The sequence below is a fragment of the Felis catus genome, chromosome A1 (assembly GCF_018350175.1).
Source record: "Felis catus isolate Fca126 chromosome A1, F.catus_Fca126_mat1.0, whole genome shotgun sequence".
NCBI lineage: Eukaryota > Metazoa > Chordata > Mammalia > Carnivora > Felidae > Felis > Felis catus.
In genome coordinates this window covers 67,670,761-67,691,202 of record NC_058368.1, presented here as the reverse complement: position 1 = coordinate 67,691,202, position 20,442 = coordinate 67,670,761, and the positions used below count along the sequence as shown (strand labels likewise).

The following is a 20,442-nucleotide window of genomic DNA, read 5'->3' as shown; positions in this document are numbered from 1 at the left end:
GCTTTCAGATTGAGTGCCTTATGCTGAAAATCTAACTTCGTGATACTACTGGTTAAAATCCCTTAGTGGCTCCCCATAACCTCCCTCATAAATTACAGTACCATGGCGTTGCAAATAAAGCTTTCATACTCCAGCCTCTTTCTGCCTTATCACTCTCCCATAGCCTCTCATTTGTACCCTCTGGTTCTGCAACACTAAACTACTATACAGAATAATTTTCTGTTCCCTGGATGCCTCCATGTTTGGCTCCATGTGAAGCCTTTATGACCTCTATAGAGTACTTTTATCCCTTAGCATATGCTGTTGCCTCTTCCTGAAACCTTCCGTCTTCTCCCACTTTCCTTTCATCAAAGCCTACGCATCTTTTAAAACTTCTATCCATTAGTACCTGTGAGACGGCTGCCTACCCTTGTCTCTGTCGAAGGTGGTTTTCTCCTTTCTACAGTCCATGTGTTGTGTGCTGCTTTCATGAAAACTTTACACAGTGCCTTAAAATTGTCTATTTGTCTCTCTCCTTTCCCCCAACTGGAGTTTCTTTCTTTTGTGTCTCTCTTCCTGGTGTGTATGTGGCAGGAGTCTTAGCAAACAGCCAGCAAATGTTTGTGTGATGAAGGACTAAAAGGGAGGAGAAGGAGGACTAGATCCAAACACCCAGCACTTTTAGCTGAAGCCCTGAGGTGTGGGCCTTCAGAAGAGAGAGAGGGGAGGAGTGTACTTGAGGGGCACTGGTGTACCCCGAAAGCAGCCCCATGCTGTAGGAGGTCACGAGTTCTTGTGACCCCAAGAACCCTTTACATGTACCATTTACGGCCCTGTATGTTGTATTATTTGGTGAGTAATGGAGAAGGAAAGGGAGAGATGACTGTAAAATGTTATATCCTTACTTTTTGAGGCCATGAGTTTGGGTTCTTCCTAAAGATTTCTTGATTATCTTTAAAGGCATTGGAAATATGCATGCATGCTTATATTTGTTAGGGTTTGGCGCTCCTGCCTGGCTTAAGAGCTAAGCCCAGGATTTGTTGCAGCCACTTTGGCTTATCATTCTGGTTATAAAATAGAACTTGACTGTGAAATAATCTGTAAAGCATTTGTTAAATATTTAACGATCCAAGCCTGTTTAAAAAGAGCACAGTCGGAAATAAAAGCATGTGCACATGCGTGTATCAGCTGATGCGTGAAAGAAGAACAAGGTAAAACAAAAGGAATCTAATCTCGTGTTCTTCTAATTTTTTATTACATCTCCCTTTTCCAGTCTGAAAATGTTTTTGTATTGTTTCATTTCCAAAATAGCAGTGACTAATGCTACCGTAGAGGATGGGATTGAAACAAATGAAGTTCAAGGATTTCTCTTCGGGAAACTAAAGTAAGTCTGAATGGAAATGAAGTTCTATTACTGTACCTTAAGTTTGTTCTTAAAGGAATTCAGTGTGCTCTGTTGGCACATGTTTCAGTTCTTAAAATATACATGTAATTGGTTTTATTTATTACAAAAGTAATACATGGCTAATGCAAAACACAAAATTGAAAAATAATCACTAATTTCACATATGATGAGTATGATTAGAAAAATAGAAATTAGAAATGATCAAACTTTGTCAAAAAAAACAAAACATTAGAGCATCTTTCACAGATCTACTGGGTTAGAAAAATCATGGTTAGTATTGGGTTGTTTGCATGAAGTAATCAAAATTTTTATGTGTCAAAAGAAAATATGTATTTTTCTTAAATTTCTATGTGCAGATTGCCATATCGAAAACCTTTTAATATCTCGTCTTAATCTCATATACACCTATAAGTAACTTTTCAGATATTAAAGTTGTCCCCCCCTCTTTTTCTGTCTTGCATCACTGATTGGAGACCAAGAATGGGATGGTGAGTGCTCTCTGAATGCTCATGAATGGGGATTGTTGTCGTTTTATATGTGCTTTCCCTTCGTTACAAGAAGGGAAAGTTTGTGGCTTCATTACAAAGGCAAAATTAATTACAGGTAAAGGACAGTTTTTATTAATAGCTTTAAGTTTTACTTAATGTTGCAAGTATTTATAAAGGACACTAAGGTCAGTTCTCCTGGCGAGTAGGTACTCTACGGAGCAGGGAACGTTTGTGGAGACTGTGCTAATTTATATAGATGACGGAGTTATATTTTAAAGTATTGGCACAGTGGTGTGCTAATTGGCCTTGAAAAGTTCGCGAATCTTGAAAAATGGATTTATTCTAAGTAAGGTATTTAGTAGATAATAATACACTTTTATTCCATTGTCAGCTGTATCTCAGCCTCGTGGAATCCACAGTTCTATTCTTTTTTAAACATAAAACTTTTTATGGGAATAAGTTGCACATTCTACAAAAAGCCTTGGGAGCCATTTTTAAAAGAGGAGGTACTCAAAATTAGTTCTTACACAGCTATTCAGTTGATTTAAGCAAAACCCTTTGCTTTGAGGTATTATATGAATAATGTATTTTTGTCTGATTTACATAAATTTAGCAGTGAAATTTAAGATTATTATTAAATATGAAAACCAGTAATATAGCTCTTATAAACTTAATATTGCTCTGTAATTAAATTGATAAAGGAGGAGTTAATTTAGTTCATAGTGAACTGAACTTCCTTTTGGAAGAGGTTCTATTGCCCTTTCACCGTAACAGTTGTAGTCAGTCTTCATTCATTTTTAAAACGTGCCCCCGTGTTGTACTAAAATTGCATAAAATCAACACTGTGGTGTATTTACTTAGTGTTAACCATATGATTAATGCATTTCTGTGTGTTCTGTATATTTTTTCCTCTTTTTAAAATCTTTTTGCTGTTGAAATATGTGTTTTGTGAGTTGTGTTGGTGGTAAGGTTTTTTAAAAAAAAGAATTTAAATCTGAAATGGCATTGTGTCTTGATTTCATGAGTTAGAAAAAAGAAGTTATAGTTTACTTTTTTTAATTTTTGAGAGACAGCACGAACAGAGGAAGAGGACAAAGGGAGAGAGGGGGAGAGAGAGACTTACGCAGGCTCCACACTCAACATGGAGCCTGATGTGGGGCTCAATCCCACAACCCTGGGATCATGACCTGAGCCAAAAACAGGAGTCAGATGCTCAACCAAATGAGCCACCCATGTGCCCTGAAGTTATAGTGTATATCATATGTATAGTAAAATGTCATTGCTACTACGTTATTATTTGGCATTCTAAAAAGATACCTAGATGTGTTTAACATTGGGCAAAATTGTCTTACTGAAGATTTTTATAAGTTTCAAAGATGGAACTCTAAGGTTGTATAGGAAGCATTAATGTTTTCCTTATAAAATAGTTTTGTTTTAAATTATAAAGGCAATACTTGTAATTTATAAAATGTTAAAAAGTATAGAATGTAAAAAGCTAATGATTCTGCCCTCGTCCTTCAATCCCTTTTAGTTAATGTTAACATAGTAACAATTGAGAGTACATCCCTCCAGATTTTGGGTTGTTTCCTATATTTAAAAAAGTGGACATATATACCTCATTATTTTTAAGTTCTGTGGATATAGCTGTATCATAATTTATTATCTGGATGGAACAGGTTTTTGTGTCTAGTTTGAGAAAGTTAATTTCAAAAATATACTGCTTGTATAATTTGTAGTCGGTGATGACAATTAACATGACTTAATATTCTAATGCAGAGAAAGATATTCAGATCTTAGAGATAACCTGACAGCATTCCAAAAATACCTGATTGAGAGTAGCAAAGAAATGATGCCTTTGAAAGTCTGGGAACTGCAAGGTACAGTACTTCTATAACACAGCATTTTGGTAACTGATCTCTGTTCAATAAGCTTTTATGTAATATGATATAAATTATTTCATAGGTAATAGTTAACTGATGTGAATTTTTGTCGAAATTCATATTTAATTAAAAGGCTGTCAAGCAGATCATATGGTTATGTTTATTAGAGTTAAAATTATGTGAAATATAGTTATTTGCTCTTATCATTTTTTTTTAAATTTTTTTTCAACGTTTTTTATTTATTTTTGGGACAGAGAGAGACAGAGCATGAACGGGGGAGGGGCAGAGAGAGAGAGGGAGACACAGAATTGGAAACAGGCTCCAGGCTCTGAGCCATCAGCCCAGAGCCCGACGCGGGGCTCGAACTCACGGACCGCGAGATCGTGACCTGGCTGAAGTCGGAGGCTTAACCGACTGCGCCACCCAGGCGCCCCATGCTCTTATCATTTTTAAAGTATACACTGATTTATCTTATAGGTTCATCTCCAGTAGTAAATCACATTTCAAGTTGTCTTTAACAGTGATTAAAAATCTTGACTAGTCAGTCCAGGAAATCATTAGTTTTCTTCTGTTTAAAATTTTGATCTTAATAGAACATTGCATATTTCACTGTAGCTTAGAACGGCCTCTGTGCTGACATCCTATAAGCACATATCTTATGACCAAAATTTAGTTTGAACTGTAACTGCTTTTCGGTTTATTTTCTTTAATACTTGTAATTTTTAGTCAGTCATGGGGACATCATTTTTCTGTGTAATCTATAGTTTCTATCACTCAACTTTTTATTAACAGCTTATTGAGACAGTTGACATACTATACAATTCATCCCTTTAAAATGTACCATTTAATGGGTTTTAGCATATTTTCTGAGTTTTTTTAACTGTTCCACAACTTTAGAGTATTTTCATCACCTCAGAAAGAAAGTCACGTGCCCATTAACAGTCAACTCCCCACTTCTCCCCAGTTTCTCCAACTGTTGTAGGCAAGCACCATTCTACTTTCTTCTTCAAAATGTTCTCCAAGGATCCCCTAATTTATAAAAGATAATTACAGGTGATAATTGTAGATGATGCTTTTGAAGGCCTATAAACAGAACGTGCGATCCGTTTTAATGGATCTGGCTGATGTCTGTGTCAGATGGATTTCAATGGACTAGAAACAGGAGCTCATGCTAAGACCTCTTTGAAATCATACAGTGAGAGATTGCACTGTGACTGTGGCAGAGGGCATCAGGAAGGCTGGATTTAGCAAATGTTTAGGAGATGAAAGGAGTCAAAGATGGCTTAAGACATCCAGCTTTGAGCCTGAATAGAGAGAATGTAAAACATGTAAGTATGTTTTCGGGTTGAAGATCGAGTTCCAGAATAAAGAGACTGAAGTGAAATGGATTGCTTGCATTTGATGATGTCATTCAGATGACAGGGTCCAGTAGTGGGCTGAACAGGAAGTCCGTAGTTAAAAGGAGAGGAGTGGAAGAGCTGTGGGTGTCTTAGCATAAAGGTCTTCAAAAGGAGGGGGAGCTGATAGTGCGGAGTGAGCAGCCGGTGCATGAGGGCGGGTGCTGTGGCGCTGGTCCAGTGGTGTGAAGTAGAGCCTGTGAGGAGCATCTGATAGAAGCCAAACAGAGTAGGTTTCCAGGACATAGAGAGTGAGCAATACCTGTGTTCTTTCATTTTATAATTTCTGGCTCAGAGGCAGCGGAATTTATTTACATCCGGACCCGTACACGAGTATATAATGTAAGAATACACTGACAGGTTCAAACTTTAAAAAAAAAAAAAAAAAAAGCTCCCACATACACAACTTGTATGTTTACTACATTTTATTCATTCTGGAAAACTGTCTTTTATTCTACCTTATATTGTTAGAAAAATAACTTCACATTACCTACTCAATCTGATGTCACTACTGACTAATGGGTTCCAACTGACATTTTGAAAAACACTAGATTCTGAAGATAAGATGAGCTAAAGTAGACGCTGCGTGTCTTCTAAGGATCTTAGGTAAACGTTAAAAAATTAGAAAACCAATGTAAAAATTATGATTGTAATTGCTTTGAAGCAAAGGTAGGTAGGATTAAGAAGGGTGTGTGCCAGGAAGACCTGATCTGGTGGGGGTGAGCGCTGGGGAGAGCGAGAGGCCTCCCCAGTGTCAGTAAGTGGCAGCTGATGTGAGATCTCAGGAAGGGTTGGGATAAATTTGGGGGTGGATTACTTAGAATACAGGGATCATTGTGAGAGGTTGGATAGGGATATGTGATGGAGAAAGATACTAAGAACTGTAAGATCATGGTTTGTCCAGCTGCATGGACAGTGTTTGCTGAGAAGAGGAGAGTAAAGAGGACCAGATTTGGGCAAAGATGGGGTAGGAATATCACAAACTTAGGATTAAGCATGTTGCTTTTGAAGTGTCCAAGTCATAAAACAGTTAAATATGGGGATCTGGGTTTCCGAGGCTAAGCGTAGGACTTAAATAGCTATCGGTGAGTTAATAGGTATGGACAGTTTAGAACAAAGCAAAAAGTGTTAATAGAATCTGGTAATATATTCATTTGGTTGTTACTTATACTGTATCTGACTTCATAAGTGAGTTTTCAGAGGCTTTCAAATAAGTTGTGCTCAGAAGATTGGTCATGTAAAGGAGAATTACGTTCGTGTTAATAAAAAGTTTTAAAAGACTAGTTGTGCTGTCAAACCTGAGTAGAAGGTGGTAGAAGGATCATCACGACGGTGGATTGACGATGATAAAACTATTAGCCTACACTGTGTCTGGCAAAGTGTTAGGCTGTTTATATACAGTACGATTAATTTTTTAAAAACTCGTAAGAGATTAGATCTCTCACTTTTCAGATGAGGAAATCAGGAATGGACACATAAAATAATTAGTCCAAGTTCACGAATATGATAAAGCACAGATCAAGGATATCTAAAATGAGCCTAAATTGTTTCTTCCACACTGCATTCTGTTTCTGAGTATGACATTGTACAGCAGCCAAATACCATCAGGCAAGATCTTTGATCATCCATTTTCCTCTTTTATAAGTCATTAACACCATTCAGTCATGTGTCGTAGACTCTGGGTATAAAGTTCTCTCTTGTCTAGCAAGAGAGCAGGACGCAGGATGAAAAATGAGAGATGGCTTGTCTGGGAAAAGACAAGAGCCCAGAATAAGGGTCCTTGCCCAGTTTTATTAGGATCAGAAGGCTTACAAACATGGCGATGGACGTGCACAAAGAGACAATGAATCTGTGAACATTAAATTGTGGATGTGACGGAAAGGGGGTCTTTAAAATATTCGGGGTTAGGGGTTTGGGTTGATACAAAACAAAATCTAGGCACCAGGCAGTCAGGCTGAAGGTTGTTTATGGCAGACGTGAGGCACCACCTCTGTTTATCTTAGCTAGCCTAAGGATGAGACAGGTAGGACAAATAACCTCAAAGTTAACAAGGCAACTTTTCTTTTGTTAATCATCTCCGCTGTGGGCTGCTTCACCTGCAGCGCAGCCATCTATATCCCGATTTACCTGTTTACCTAACTTGGTCCTTCTTTCCTGTGAAAGCAGCTTTCTGCTGTAGTACTAAACTGGGGGGGGGGGGGGAGGTGCTTTCACCCTGATATATCTAATCTTGTTTATTTCATATACCTATGTATTGGGCACCTTTGCACCTCCCTATTCTTGGTTGTCTTCTCAGGTGTGAGCATCCTATGGCTTTGTACTTTTTTCTTTGTTAACCCATTGGTGTAAGCCCAGGGAATTTCTAAGCTTATTCCCCACAGTCATGTAAATAACAATTATGTTTTCTTGCCTAAAAGTGCATATATTCCTAAATATATACCCATGAGTTAAAAATTGTGTTGTTTATAAATGCCTTTAATAGCAATAGAATAATAAGAAACAGAACATAAAGAATCTTACTTGTAATTTGACTATTCATTTATTCTTTCATCAGTATTTAGTGAGCACCTACTTGTGTATCAGGTCTTTTTCTTTTTTGGTGAGAACATTTAATTTCTACTCTTTGAACAAATTTCAGTTATGTAATACAGTGATATCAACTCTAGTCACCGTGGTATACATTAGATCTTCAGACCCTCTTCATTTTATACCCTTTTACCAACCTCGCCTTTTTTCCTCTATCCAGCCCCCAGGCAACTATTCTAATTTGTTTGTATGAGTTTAACTTTTTTTTTTTAAACATGTACCTGATACTGTGCAATATTTATCTTTGTTTTCACTTAGCATAATGTCATCCAGGTTCATTGATGTTGTTACAAATGGCAGAATTTCCTCTCTTTATAATGCTGAATAATATTCCATTGTATATGTACACCACATTTTCTCATCCATCAATGGATAGTTAGATTATTTCCACCTTGGCTGTTGTGGATAATGCTGCAGTGAACATGGGAGTCCAGGTATCTCTTTGAGAGACTGATTTCATTTCCTTTGGATACATACCCAGAAGCTGGACCATATGGTGGTTCTAGTTTTAATTTTTGGAGGAATTGCCATGTTTTCCATAGTGGCTACACCAGTTTACATGAGTTTCTTCTGTATTTTGGTTATTGGTGCCTTATCAGATATATGATTTTCAGATGTTTTCTCCCATTCTGTAGCTTGCTTTTTCACTTTGTTGATGATTTCCTTGCTGTTGCAGAAGCTTTTGAGTAGGATATAGTCCCGCTTGTTTATTTTTGCTTCGCTGCCTTTGGTTTTGGTGTCATATCCAAAAAATCATCACTAAGACTGATGTCAGGGAGCTTATCCCTATATTTTCTTTCAGGATTTTATGGATTTAGGTCTTAAATTTAAGTCCTTAATCCATTTTGTGTTAATTTTTGTGTATTGTGTAAGATAGGGGTCCATTTTCATTCTTTTGCACATGAATGTCTAGTTTTCCCAGCACCATTTACTGAATAGAAAGTCAGTACTTTTTCTTTGTAGGATGTAATAACCCTCTTGCAAAAGGATCTTCGTAAGATAAGGACTGACACATATCCATTGTGTTTGGTAATTAGGAGATACTCATGAGTACCGATGGCTTTACTGCAGTGCTGGGGCTGGAAACATGCTAAAGTAGGTTGAGGAAATGTGATTTAAAGTTACTCAGCTAGAAAGTGAATACAGAGCTAGAATTTGAACCTTGGTTGTTAGGCTGTCTGTCCCACAGTAAGCTGTGCTAAGAACACCTTTTCCTAAGCTTTGATTCCAACTTGATGCACCGTACTGAGAATGCGGAAATGAAACTAGTCTTACTATGTTAAGCTGGTTATTTTACTAGTGTATGGTAAACTAGGATTCTACCTGTGGTGAAACGTTAAAGAGAAACAGTATGTTTCACTATTCAGTAACAAACAGAATCAAGCTTTAAAATCTTTTCTGACTCTTGAACAAAGGGACGAGATTAAGATGACTGCTTCCGACATATTGGAGACTGACTACGTAAGCCACACAGTTTTCTTTTCGTAGAACTTTCGTATCCGGTAAAATACTAAGTTTAGGATTTGATTTTTATTGTCATATAAGGGTAATACATTGAAAGAAAAAAGTGAATTTTTGATATGTACTGAGTTAATAAACACATCGGATCTTTCTTAAAGTTCTTTCCAGAATTAGTTCCCCAAAGCTCTTTTTTCCTTCCTCTTGTTATCCTTATCAAAGCTTTTTGTTGCATGTTTTGTTAAACCTTAAGTATAGAAAAAATAGCGTGGCATTAACGTTTCTTTTCATATATCTCTTTTTGAAGTTATACTGTAATTTGTGGAAAACAATAGGTATTAAATGATTAGCCCTTCAAAAATGTGTAAAGCTTACCTTATTTGGACATTGGTGATAGCCTTCTGTTTAAAACTTTTGAAAAATGCTACATGTAAGTGTTAACATGTCTATATAATAAATATGTGGCAAGAAATGTTGAGTAAATTATTTAAATTACCTGGAAATGTCTGTGAAGATCTGACATGATGCTAGATTTTTTTTTTCCAGATCTTAGTTTTCAGGCGGCTTCTCAAATAATGTCTACGCCAGTTTATGATGCCATAAAATTAATGAAAGACATTTCACAGAACTTCCCCATAAAAGCCAGGTATGTTAAAGTTCATGGGTTGATTATAGCCAGAACTCTTTCCATTAAATAAACTTTATAAAAATAGCTGATTTCATTTAACATTGTGATATCAACTAATTCTAACAGATACAGTTTTAATGAAAATAGGGCATTTCTTTATTATGCGTGTTGGGTTGTTTTTTGGTTTTTGTTTTTACCAGAGGAAAATACTGGCATGTGCACACATGCGTACACATCCTGAAAAATAGAACTCTTGAATTAGAGGCAAATGGAAAGGAAAAGTAATCTATTAAAGTTGTTTAAACAAAAATAGTGATACGGTAATCCAGGATAAAACTTGTTCAAGCAATGAATAATGAGAGAATATTTTTCTCTTTTCTGGGTGGAGGGTGATGAAAAGTATTATTCTAAATAGATTTATGCCCAGAATATGGCCAGATCATGTTCTTGCCCTTTCAGATTCTAAACAAGTCTTCTTTATGGAATATTTTGTGGAATACTTTTTGCCAGTAGGATACCTAAACGAACTGCTTCCAGAAATACTGATTTTACACTAAACACATCTTGCAGTTTAATAGATAATACATTTGCATGTCTAAAAGTAATCAGTACTTTCACAAAATAACAAAACGCTTATTCATTTGTAGTCTGGTTAGGAATGACAGGATGTGAAATTATAAGCAACCAGTAAAACAGAAAATAAGTTAGCTTCTCTTGAAGACGTGGAGTGTGTGGCTAGCATAGCAGCGTTTTCCTGAGGAGAGGGGAGAGCACCCCTGCACGAGCAGCACCCTCTCTTAGCCCGTGGGTGATCACCAGACCTCTCTTTGCCTCATGCGTTTTGCTATACATTTATCCACAGTGCAAAGTATTGAATCTTAAATCTAGATATTCGTTCCTTTGTGGGTAAATAACTAGCACATAGTTGGCCAAAAGATAACAACCTTTCTAGGGGACCCTGAAAATAGAGAGATGCACCAACTCAGTTACAGATTAAGCATCAATATATTGATGACTCTTCTGTTAATTTTAAAGAGCCAAGAATTTGAGAAGTCAGTACTTGCATACTTAAAACTTGAAATGTGCATATGTGTATAAATGTTTAGTTACATTGCTGTTTTTGAAATTACTAGATCAAATACAAATAAAGTAAAATAACTTCAGTGTTAAGAAGATTATTCACTCTTTTGACTGTAAGTCAGTTGCAACTCAAGGTTGTGGGCTAAACTCTGCTCTTAATTTGTGGTTGATCTTTTAAAAAGAATGCAAACTATGGTAACACTGCTGAATGGCTAACTTAACAGGCTTGAGCATATCTGTAAAGCCACTTGATAGACCATTACTAAATGTTTGTTAAAATATCTGCTAAATGGATGAAAAACTTGTGATACCAAATTATACATTGTAATTCCTCTTAAATGCTGCCAAATTTTAGGAGATAACCTACACTTTTTGTGGGAGTTTTATTTTAAAGCAGAACTCTGCATTAACGGTCTTTTAATTTTTAAATTGTTTTGTTTGCATAAAACTGACAAATATGTAATTAATTTTCCTAGGAGTTATCAAGTCAAATAAATGTAGTTAATAAACTTCTTTAAAAAAATCTAAGTTATGAGGGAGTTCTAAGTTCTTGAAGAGTGGATATGGAGGAAGTCAGTATTGTTAGTCATTTAGAGCTTACATACTCTGGTAAAGATCCCAGGTTTACCAAAACTCTTTTTTATGTGCAAGTATTTTGAAATTTGTTTGCATTGACACATGTGTCATATTGGTCATTTTATACAAAGTTTCTCTGAATGGGCCAAACAGCACAAAATAGCATTTTCAGTCAAGTATATCTGAAAAGTATCTAGTAGTAAACAAGTTCCGACTGTACCTAATGCGTACGGTTGTGCCCATGAACTCTTTTTTTTTTTAATTATTTAATTCCAGTGTAGTTAACATACAGTGTCGTGTTAGTTTCAGGTGTACAATATAGTGACTCAGCAACTCGGTCCATCACCCAGGTGTGCACGAGCTCCTGTCAGTCTTGAATCCACCTGAATCAGACACAGTCAGACACCCTTGTCAAAGGAGAGCCGTGGTGCCAGTTGTCCAATAGCTACATGGAAATGTGCACTTTTGGTCGTGAAGCATTCTGAGTTTTTAGGTTCTTATCCAGAGTATTATATTATACTGAATTATAGATTGTCCTAAACATTTAAGTAAAAATGAATTATATCAGTATTTTTTTTTCCAGATCTCTGACCAGAGTTGCTGTAAATCCTCTTATGAGGGAGGAAATACAGGGAAACCAAAAGGTTTGTTTGAATTCTTTTTTTTAAAAAAATTGACTACACTAATACCAACGATTTTAGACTTTGGATCTTCAGTTTCCATACAGAAAAGAAAATGTTAATTTGTGCTTTTTGATTATTAAAACAGTTCAGATTTTCCACTTTTAGATTGTCTACTTTATATAGCTCACAGTCTGTGATAACAGCAAGTCTCCTCTGACATACATCTTACCTACTTCTTCATTCACCCTATGCTTCGGACCTTCTGCCCACGTAGTATGGTTGTCTTTACAGGACAAAGAATAAAGCTGTGAGTTAATTACTCTGTTTCTCATGATCAGTTTTTCTTTAAAAGCTTGTAAGGCCTGAGTCAGGTTTGGACTGCTGGAACATCATTAGAATCCTGTGACATAAAGGGCACAATTGATCAGTAATTTGGTAAGATTCTGCCAAGTGGTCTCTTAAGTCACAGTAAGAACCCAAATGATCCTAGTTGTGTGCTATTTGTGAAGTGCTTCGAACACTGCCTGGCTTCATTACATAGGACTGCCTTGGCTTAAAGAAATACAAGACGCACGGGGCGCTGAACAGTAGGAGTTTGTTTTTCTGACATAAAAGAAGTCTCAGAGTGAGCAGTTACAGACATGGTTTACTCCTTCTATGGCCACAGCTTTAGACTTCTTATTTGTATTTAAAGCAGAAAGAGGCAGGAAGATGGTATTAAATACCACATTAATCCTCCGCAACGCCTTCCTGGAACGCATCACCTGTCTGACTTCCAACTCACTGGCCAGAATTTTGTCCTATGGCTATCTCTAGCTGCAAGGGAGGCTAGAAAAGTAGTGTTCACTTTTCTAGTAATGGAGGTAGCAAAGTGGGTTAACTTAGCCAGGCAACCGTGCCTGTCACACAGAAGCAGAATGAACTCTCAGTAGGTACCAGCTCTTGTGATGGCGGCCAGCAACTACAGCAATAATAATGAAGGAGTAGATGCATAGTTCACATTTGGAGCACGAGTGTTGGGAACCATCACACATCATCCCTATGTATGATATTCTTTGCCTAGCTTACCACCTGAGAAATTATTGTTTATCCTCCCCAAATGGTTGTGGTATTACTCCTTTCTCCAGTTTTCCTAATTGCTCTTACCATTCTTTGAACAGAGTGATTTTCTTACAAAAGCTCCTGTACTAATAGTGAATTTTGTTTGAATAGTGCCACCTGCAGCAGGAAAAGAAGAGAGGGTAGAAAAGGGAGGAGAAATAAAGGATGCCGAAGTTTCAGTGGCTTCACCCAGTCCAGTATATTTTTTTGCCCATTTAATAGTCCAGAGAGGGTGTTCATGTCATCAGAACATCAAGTTGTGATTTGGGGTCCAAATGCTGGAGGACTTCATGAGGTTACAGAAGAAATACTGTGAGAATGAAAGAGAAGTAACTGGAACTGAAGACCCAAATTTTCTCAGGTAGACCCGTATGACCTCATGATCACAGGGTGACTGCTAAAGCTAGTTGCTGCAGCAGAGTGGAAGTGGAAGTTGATAGAAATGAGTAGATCAGGAAACTCTGAATCTAGAGGCTTGAATGAGTATGGTACCTGATACAGCCCATTCCCTCAGAAATACCGGTTGAATTGAAAACTGTTGAATGTTTACATGTTATCTGTAATACATTGAATGTTTAGCATTAGGTAGTTTTTTTAAGTGTTCGAGAGAGAGAGAGTATAGGAGTCATTAATATCCCAGTGTATAAAATGGGATCCAGTGATTTCTGTTGGGTCACAGAGTTGGTAAAAGAACCAGAATTTGTGCTCTGATAGACAGTTCATTTCAGATCAATTTCATAAGCACTTTGAATTTGTTCAGGTGCCAAACATCTTGCCAGGTGATTAGAAAACAAGGTATTTGAGGAGATTGAGAAATTTTGGTGTAGTTTCTTTTCTTCTAAAAATTCTTGAATGACTGCTATTTCCAGAAGAACATCATACAAAATTTAGAAAATTGCATTTAATAAAACCAGGTAGATATGAGGAGTCTAGTGTAAACTGTCATTCCTCTACAGAAATCAACAGGGAAACCTGTCGATCAAGCAAAGCTGAGTTTAATCAACTTACCACAGTAAGGGGAACAACATTTGGTAGAATCTTCTTAGTGTCTCAAAAGAAGGATATTATGGTAGATTACTTATGGGTTGTAGGGCTTCTGTTCAAGTGGTTTAACAGTAGTTGAGTATTGGTCAACACAATAGTAATGGTTTTGATGAGTGAACTGTTACAAGCAAGCTCTTTGCCCAGATGAGGTAACTGTTCAGATGGGCAAACCAGACCATTTTGTAGTTCTAGTCCAAGTTTGCCTGGAACTATTTGTTTGTAAGAATTTCCTGAAGCAAATGGTTATTTATTCATTTATAGCTTTATCTTCCTGGATAAGAATTTCCTGTAATAGTTCAGTAATGTCAGTTCAGGTGATCTCTGTTCTCAGTCCCAGTAGTTGAGCTGTAATACATAAGTGGTCCCTGCATTTCTCTCTGGGAGGGCAAGAGAGGACTCCAGAAGTAGACAGTAGCTGGGTAGAAAAGTGGGGAGAGACCATGTTACTTTCACGATAGTACTTTATGACCAAAGGTTTCATATTACTAGTAAATAGAAAGTCATAGGGAAGGACAATTTAAAAATTTAAGATCATTGGTTGGTATATTTGCAGAGGGAAAACATGAAGTATTGAGATGGATTATGTTATTATTCACAAATAGTCACTCTCTTCCCTCTGTCAGAGGAGTCTGCTCCTCTGCCCCTACGATGTTGACTGATACCATGTCACTTGTGACTTGCTTTAACTAATATGAAATGAGCAAATACACATGTCATGTGCAAGCAGCAGCTTTGTGGTTTCGTTGCCTTTTGGCTTCTGCCCTCGCCCTCCCTCGCCCTCCCTCGCCCTCCCTCGCCCTCCCTCGCCCTCCCTCGCCCTCCCTCGCCCTCCCTCGCCCTCCCTCGCCCTCCCTCGCCCTCCCTCGCCCTCCCTCGCCCTCCCTCGCCCTCCCTCGCCCTCCCTCGCCCTCCCTCGCCCTCCCTCGCCCTCCCTCGCCCTCCCTCGCCCTCCCTCGCCCTCCCTCGCCCTCCCTCGCCCTCCCTCGCCCTCCCTCGCCCTCCCTCGCCCTCCCTCGCCCTCCCTCGCCCTCCCTCGCCCTCCCTCGCCCTCCCTCGCCCGGCCTCTCCCACATAGAGGCTGCTCTCCTGGTCTGGCACCTGAAATGCAAAAGGCCCTGGGGTGAGCCAAAGATAATTGAAGGTGTGAATATGTGATATGAACAAGAAATCAGTGTTTCCTCTGGGAAGCCACTGAGATTCGGGGATTCTTTATATTAAGAACTTGGATACTGTAATATCAAATATAATTAAGCTTTATACGTTACTTTTCCGTTTGCTAAATTGTATTTTATGCTCCTGAAACTGTTAAACACTGTTTCTATATTTCAAAGAAATGCAGAATAATGTCTGTTGCTCTATAAAAGGGTGATTTTAGGGCTATTGGAAAAGGTGAAGGAATAAAGTAGCTAGGGAAATAGGAGAGAAAGGCAGAAGTTGTGGGTTTAGTTCCTGGTACTAGCTTTGAGAAGTTCTCTTTAAACCTCTTCTGTAAAATGTAATTACACAGTTCAGATTAGAATAATCTGTAAGCATATTTTGTAAATATATACAACTATAAGATGGCAGAAATCATGGGAATGTAGTCAAAATGACAAGTTTAAGGTTAGAATTCTTACAGAAGGAGTTATTCTAATATTACATTTAAAAAAGGTCATTCTTTCATTTACATTATCCAGAATTAACATTATGTGTCAATCCTAGTATTTGCTTTATCTTCTCATTTTTTTGGGATTATTTGGATCTTTTCAATTTTAATATCTTTATTTTTTGCATAGTTCAGCATTTTATTACCAACTTAGCTAGGAAGTCTGGCTATGGTTAATTTTATTTAGTTATATCATATTTTTAATTGAAGCTGGCCTAAGTTGACATTTTACTAAGAACATAGTGACTGGTTCCAATAGAAATATGGCTGCAGCCAAATTTAAAGTAGTCCCATTTATTCTCCTAAAAATCATACAGAGCAACAAAGAAAATGAGTAGAATTCATATATAGCGACAAAAAGAATGAAACCACGTTTTCAGCAAAACTATCAGAAGGCAAAAACCTACAAACTCTCAATTTTGTGTGTGGTGGAAAATGCCAGCACCAGTAGAACTTAAGTATAAAGCTACAGTTGCATGGAGGGGAAGAATGGAACATGGCAGGAGTCCCAGCATGACAATCCCAGCAATCATCAGCAAGTACTCACTCTCAAAGGAGAGGGCTCCACTCTGAGTAGGAACACTGGGGTGGGCAGGATTAAAAAGAAATAGGAGAGGGGCGCCTGGGTGGCTCAGTGTGTTGAGCGTCTGACTCCTGATTTTGGCTCAGGTCATGATCCCAGAGTCTTGGGATTGAGCCCCACATCGGGCTCTGTGTGGAGTCTGCTTAAGATTCTCTCTCTCTCTCCCCCTCTGCCCTTCCCCTGCCCCTGCCCCTGCTCATGCTTGCATGATCTCTATTTCTCATAAAAATTAAACACACACACACACACACACACACACACACACACACACATCAGCTGCAGGAGGGGGAAAGAGGAGTCATGTGAAGTGCACGGAAGTGGCAGATTTCAGAAAATCTAGCTGGGGGGTGGGGGTGGGGTGGTTCATCTAAGAGACCAGGTCATCATCCTTTAGTGGCAAAGTGAAGAGAAAAAGTGCCTGGTGATTAGAGCCTCTCAGCTGGGCTAATATTTGAGAATCTGAGGAAGACTGTCTACATTGGGTGACCCAGCTGAAACTGTTGATGACAATAAGGAAACTTCAAAGCAGGAAACCTGGAAGGCTAATTTTGCCTCTTTCACTCCCAAACCATCTCCTCTGCTAATGTCTAGTGCGAGAAAATCTAAGTGATTCATATATGCTTATCAGAAAGCTAGAACTACTACATCCATGTAAAGATCTCCCTGTAAAGGGGGAAAGGAGGAGCAGAATTACACTGTAAATGAAGAAACCTCACTAAGCAGAGGAAGATTGCAACACGACATTCAGATGTGTGCTTGAAAAGCTACTGAAGTCGAGAAGCAACAACATGTACAGAATTACAGTGACTCACAGTGAAGATGGGCCAAGAATAGGACCAGAGAATGGGAAACCAGAGCTGGGAGGGCTTTGCAAAGATAGAGAAAGCAACCATTTCAGAAGTAAAAGCTAAAACTACAAATGGCAGGCACAAGGGAGAATTGAATTTCTAGAAAACCCCATAGAAGACATAGTGGATAGAATTAAGAAATGCAAAGAAAGCAGAAAAGATTCAAGACAGATGATAATTAAAAGGCAGGTAAAGGAAATCCAGCATTCCTATAGTAGAGTTTCTGAAATAGAAAACCAAACAAAGGGACAGAGCAAATGTTTAAAACTGTAATTAAACCATGTTCTGAAATAAAAGACTTGAATCCACATTATTTAAAGGATACACCATATAACTAGGAAAATTGACCAAGAATCATCAAAATAAAGAAAGGCTGTAGGAAAAAAGGAATTCTTTGTGCATTTAGCAATAAGGATTATAAAGAAAGAAAACCAGATTGGCATCAGATTTTCAAAAACAGTATTCGACCCCAGAAGACCGTGAAGTTCTGCCTATGGGATTCTCAGAGAAAGAAAAACTGTCCTTCAAACTAGCTCTCAGATAGATATGCATATATAGACTACAAAAAATGTTGAACAACAAGAATTCAGGGAAAGCATGCTCCCTGAGGAATTTCTTCTGATTAAGAACTCATAGAAGATGCTTTGGCAGAAAAACTGCCTAGTTGGGCATTGAATGAGTTTATTGTCCAACTAAAACAGAGACGCAGGTGAGGGAAAGGGCGATGCTGCAGTATATAAATAGCGCCCACTCTGACACAGTAAAATATTGCAACTAATACAAGTAGGGAGGTAGTAAATAGAATAAATTTGCTGACTGCCTTAAACGGAGATACTCGGGAATCATGGGAGAGGATTAAAGCTGAAAAATCACACAGTGGAGCCTAAACATACTTAAAAGTGCACAGTTAGCCACTAATGAGTAGAAAGCTATTGAGTAAAAGTGGGCTGTGCAAGAGCAGGAAGAGGTTAAAAACTATTTTTTATAATAGCATCATTAGATACCTTTTAAAGAGCTGAGGGTATTACATGAAGATACATGTGTAAGAGTAGCTTGTGGAACAGAGATCTAAATCTTCCCTTGGAAAGGAATCTAAAAGAAAGAAATGTACATGCACCCCCCCACACACACACAATCCATTCATGAATGAATTTTAGAAACACACCCAGAAAGAGTGAATGCAACATGGAAGAATGACAGTTGCAGCTACTCTCTGTCGTATCAACCAATGTAAATAAACTTGACATTACCAAGAGGTGTCAGTTTGAATCATTAGGCTAATAAATGTGAAATAACTCTTAAACTAATTCAGAAATGTTAAAGATGGGGCAGTGGTAGACCAAGCAAATACTGTGTTACAGGGGTAGTGATCTTAATACCATAAAGCTAGGTTCAGGCCTGATAGTATTAATGAGCAAAAAATGGCCCTGTATGAGACTGATGAAAGTGTAACAATTATTAATATCTATCCATCAAAGCACTGTAGGAATATTCATAAAACAAACTACTGGAGATGGAAGGAAAAACAGAATTTACCTAAGACTGATGTAGTCAAAAATCAAAGATACAACCAAACATTATCAATGTGATAGGTGTTACAGATATATAATAAATTTTATATCCTGATAACAGAGAAAAGTCTTTTCTCAAATTGTTATGGAGTAATGACCCCCCCCCAAAAAAAACTAGAAAGCAGATATAATAGAAAAAAACATTCTTTCCTCCCTGTGCACTCAAACTGGAAGTTGATTAAAAAAAAAAAAATCAGGAGAACATGGCTTCTTCTCTGGGAGATTAAAACTCTGTTCACACTTAAGTAGAAGGGAAAATAAAATACACATCAAAATTGCAGTATTCTTGATAAATTTTAAAAAGACAAGCTATTAGAATCTTTGGGGCACAAAACAAAGTTCAGAGAAAAGCCTTAAAATCTTACATCAGTAAAAATAAAAGATTAAAAATAAAGGAATTAAATTTAGGACCTAAAAGGTTAGGAAAAGCAATAAAGAAAATCAAAAGAAAGCAGAAGAAAATAATACAGGGTAAAAATTAATGCACTAAAAGACAAAAATAGTGAAACTAATAAAAGGATAATATGCCATAATCAAGTTTACTTGAATGCAAGGATGGTTCAATATTAGGAAGTCTATTCGTATAATAATATCATTGGATATTTGTTGTAAAGTGGCACGATTTTCTCCATAGATGCTGAGAAGCATTTTACACAATTCAAGATCTATTCCTGACTGTAAAAACATTTTTAAAAACTTCATAAAGAAATCAATGAGACCTTTTTTTAAAGTGTGCACATGTATATTTGTGTGTATCCCAGCTTAAAAACCATCTTACTATTGGAAAAGATGTCAGAGAGTAAAGAAAAAGACTCCATTTATAATAGCAACATAAACAGCTGTATATTTACCAAAATCGGGAACAAGACAATGAAGCTCATTATTGTCATTGTAATTTATCATTGTATTAGCTGTTAGCCAACATGATTAGTTAAGAGAAACATGTTAGAAGTATAAAAATTGGGGGGAAATGCAGCGTAAGAGAATCTGTGAAAAAGCCAAAAACTGGAGACAGAAAGGTGTTCTAGTCTTCTCAGGCTCCCATGGACTGGGTGGCTTCGACAAGTTATTTTCTCACACTTTGGGAGCCTACAAGTCCTAGATCGTGGTTTTGGCAGATTCTGTTTCTGGTGAGGGCTGTCTTCCTGGTTGGTAGACAGACAGCCACCTCCTTGGTGTGTCTTCACATGGCCTTTCTGTGCATATGAAGTGCACCACCCCCATGACCTCATTTCACTGTAATTACATCTCTGTAGGTCCTGTCACTAAATACAGTCACATCGGGGGTGAGGGCTTCAGTTATTTGAATTTGGAGAGGGACGTGCTTTTGTCCCCAACAAAAGATAATAGGTTACACGACTAATATATAGAGAAATCAGTGGGTTCCAAATATTGCAAACAACTAGTTCAAACAACTTGTTGGAAGATGTCAGAAGAGAGAAAGACTCCATTTATAATAGTAACATAAACAGCATCTTGGCAACGAAGTCAATTCTAAGTTAATTTATAGTTGTAATCAGAACCTATAAAAATACCAAAGGTGACTTTTT

At 37.6% G+C, this 20,442-nt stretch overlaps 1 protein-coding gene across 3 annotated transcripts in view; it reads left to right on the top strand.

Moving 5' to 3' along the window:
- UGGT2 (UDP-glucose glycoprotein glucosyltransferase 2) overlaps positions 1-20,442 on the top strand; it is a 188,535-nt gene that overhangs the window by 45,688 nt on the left and 122,405 nt on the right. For all 3 annotated transcript variants that reach the window (XM_045055129.1, XM_011280607.4, XM_045055130.1), the window contains 4 exons: positions 1,291-1,363; positions 3,649-3,749; positions 9,740-9,839; positions 12,061-12,121. In XM_045055129.1, coding sequence (XP_044911064.1) covers positions 1,291-1,363; positions 3,649-3,749; positions 9,740-9,839; positions 12,061-12,121 — 335 coding nt within the window. The remainder of the gene's footprint in view (positions 1-1,290; positions 1,364-3,648; positions 3,750-9,739; positions 9,840-12,060; positions 12,122-20,442) is intronic.